The sequence below is a fragment of the Tenrec ecaudatus genome, chromosome 2 (assembly GCF_050624435.1).
Source record: "Tenrec ecaudatus isolate mTenEca1 chromosome 2, mTenEca1.hap1, whole genome shotgun sequence".
Taxonomy (NCBI): Eukaryota; Metazoa; Chordata; class Mammalia; order Afrosoricida; family Tenrecidae; genus Tenrec; species Tenrec ecaudatus.
The window spans coordinates 201,432,034-201,433,637 of record NC_134531.1 but is presented as its reverse complement, the minus strand read 5'-3'; the positions used below and the strand labels follow the sequence as shown (position 1 = coordinate 201,433,637).

Sequence of the window (1,604 nt, the reverse complement as noted above, 5' to 3'; positions counted from 1 at the left end):
TTGCTTGCTAGTAAATAGACTTTGATCTTTTAAGGACACAATAAAAGTGCTACATTGGGTTTTCAAGGACATAATTGTCACAGAAGCAGATCTAATTCTGATGAAATAGTAAATTGGAAATGTTGATCTTTTAATGTGATCCAGGGTCTAAAGAAAGAAGATGGCTCTATAATTCTATGTAAGTGTGTGTACATTTCCATATTGCATATCGGTCTGTCCTTTATATGTCAAAAATATTATTCCTATAAGTGATTCCAAACTTTCCTATGGATTCTGATTAAGTAGAGTGATAAATGAATAATATCATCCTTCCTGTTAACATGCATAATGGCATAAAATTCTTCTGAGAGCCCCTTTTACTTCTGTGTTTCTCAGGCTGTAGATGAGGGGGTTTAACATTGGGGTAATTACACCATACAGCATGGAGGTGAGCCTGTCTCTGGCTGAGGAGTGGTGACTGGAAGGAGGGCGGACGTAGGTAAATAGCGCTGTACCATAGAACAAACAAACCACCAGGAGATGCGAAGCACAGGTGGAGAAGGCTTTGCGTTTTCCTTCTGCTGATCGGATTTTCAGGATGGTGGATATAATGTAAACATAAGAGATACAAGTGATCAAGAAGGAACTGATTCCCAAGATACCTCCTGTCACTAAGGCAAGCGTTTCTGCCACATATGTAGAGGAACAAGAGAGGGCCACCACTGGAGCGATGTCACAGTAATATTGGTTGACACGATTAGATTTACAGAAAATCAGGAGGAATGTGAACACGGTGTGCAGAAGGGAGTGCAGGAAACCTGCAACCCAGGTACCAGTGGTTAAAAGGACACAGCGTCCCTTTGTCATGATGAGGGTATAACGAAGGGGGAAGCATATGGCCACATATCGGTCATAAGCCATGAGAGCCAGAAGGAAGACTTCTGTCCCTACCAAGGCTACTAGAAAAAAGAGCTGCAAAACACATCCAACAAAAGAAATATTTTTCTTTTCAGTCAAAAGGTTCTTGAGCATCTTGGGAACAGTGACTGAAGGCCAGAAAATATCTAGGAGAGACAGATTTGCCAAAAGATAATACATAGGTGTGTGCAGCTTTGTCTCAGTTCCAATGGCAAGGAGAATGGCTCCATTTCCTACCAAAGTGGCCTGATAGATCGCAGCAATGACCACAAAGAGAGGATAGCGCACCTCAGGGAGATCAGATATCCCCACGAGGATGAACTCGGTGACAGTGGTTAGGTTGTAGACACCCATCTCTTCTCTCCACGTGGGTCTTTCTGGAAGGAAATAAATCAGCAAAGACAAATTATGCTCAAACCAAACATCCGGTAATGAGAAACATATGGAGAATTTTTGTAATGTGTATTTGAGAGCCTTGTTTAATAATGTATTTTAAATATTTCAGATTGTATGCATGATCCTTCTTAGCCTCAGTTCCTTAAAAGGAGCCTGTGAATTTCACTTAATAGAACCATTGTTGACCCTTAGGAAGTATATGAGATTTCCCAATTCAGTGAGAGCTGTTCAACACTTATTATTCCCTGTATTATTATAATGCATGCATTTATATGTACTATCTCAATACTATGTATTTTGAAGGGAATGTT

At 40.3% G+C, this 1,604-nt stretch overlaps 1 protein-coding gene across 1 annotated transcript; it reads right to left on the bottom strand.

Annotated features, from left to right (window-relative positions):
- Window positions 1-315: 315 nt before the first annotated feature.
- On the bottom strand, window positions 316-1,251 carry LOC142441255 (olfactory receptor 5V1-like). The gene has a single exon (XM_075543306.1). The coding sequence runs from the start codon at window positions 1,249-1,251 to the stop codon at window positions 316-318; it is 936 nt and encodes a 311-aa protein (XP_075399421.1).
- Window positions 1,252-1,604: the final 353 nt, after the last annotated feature.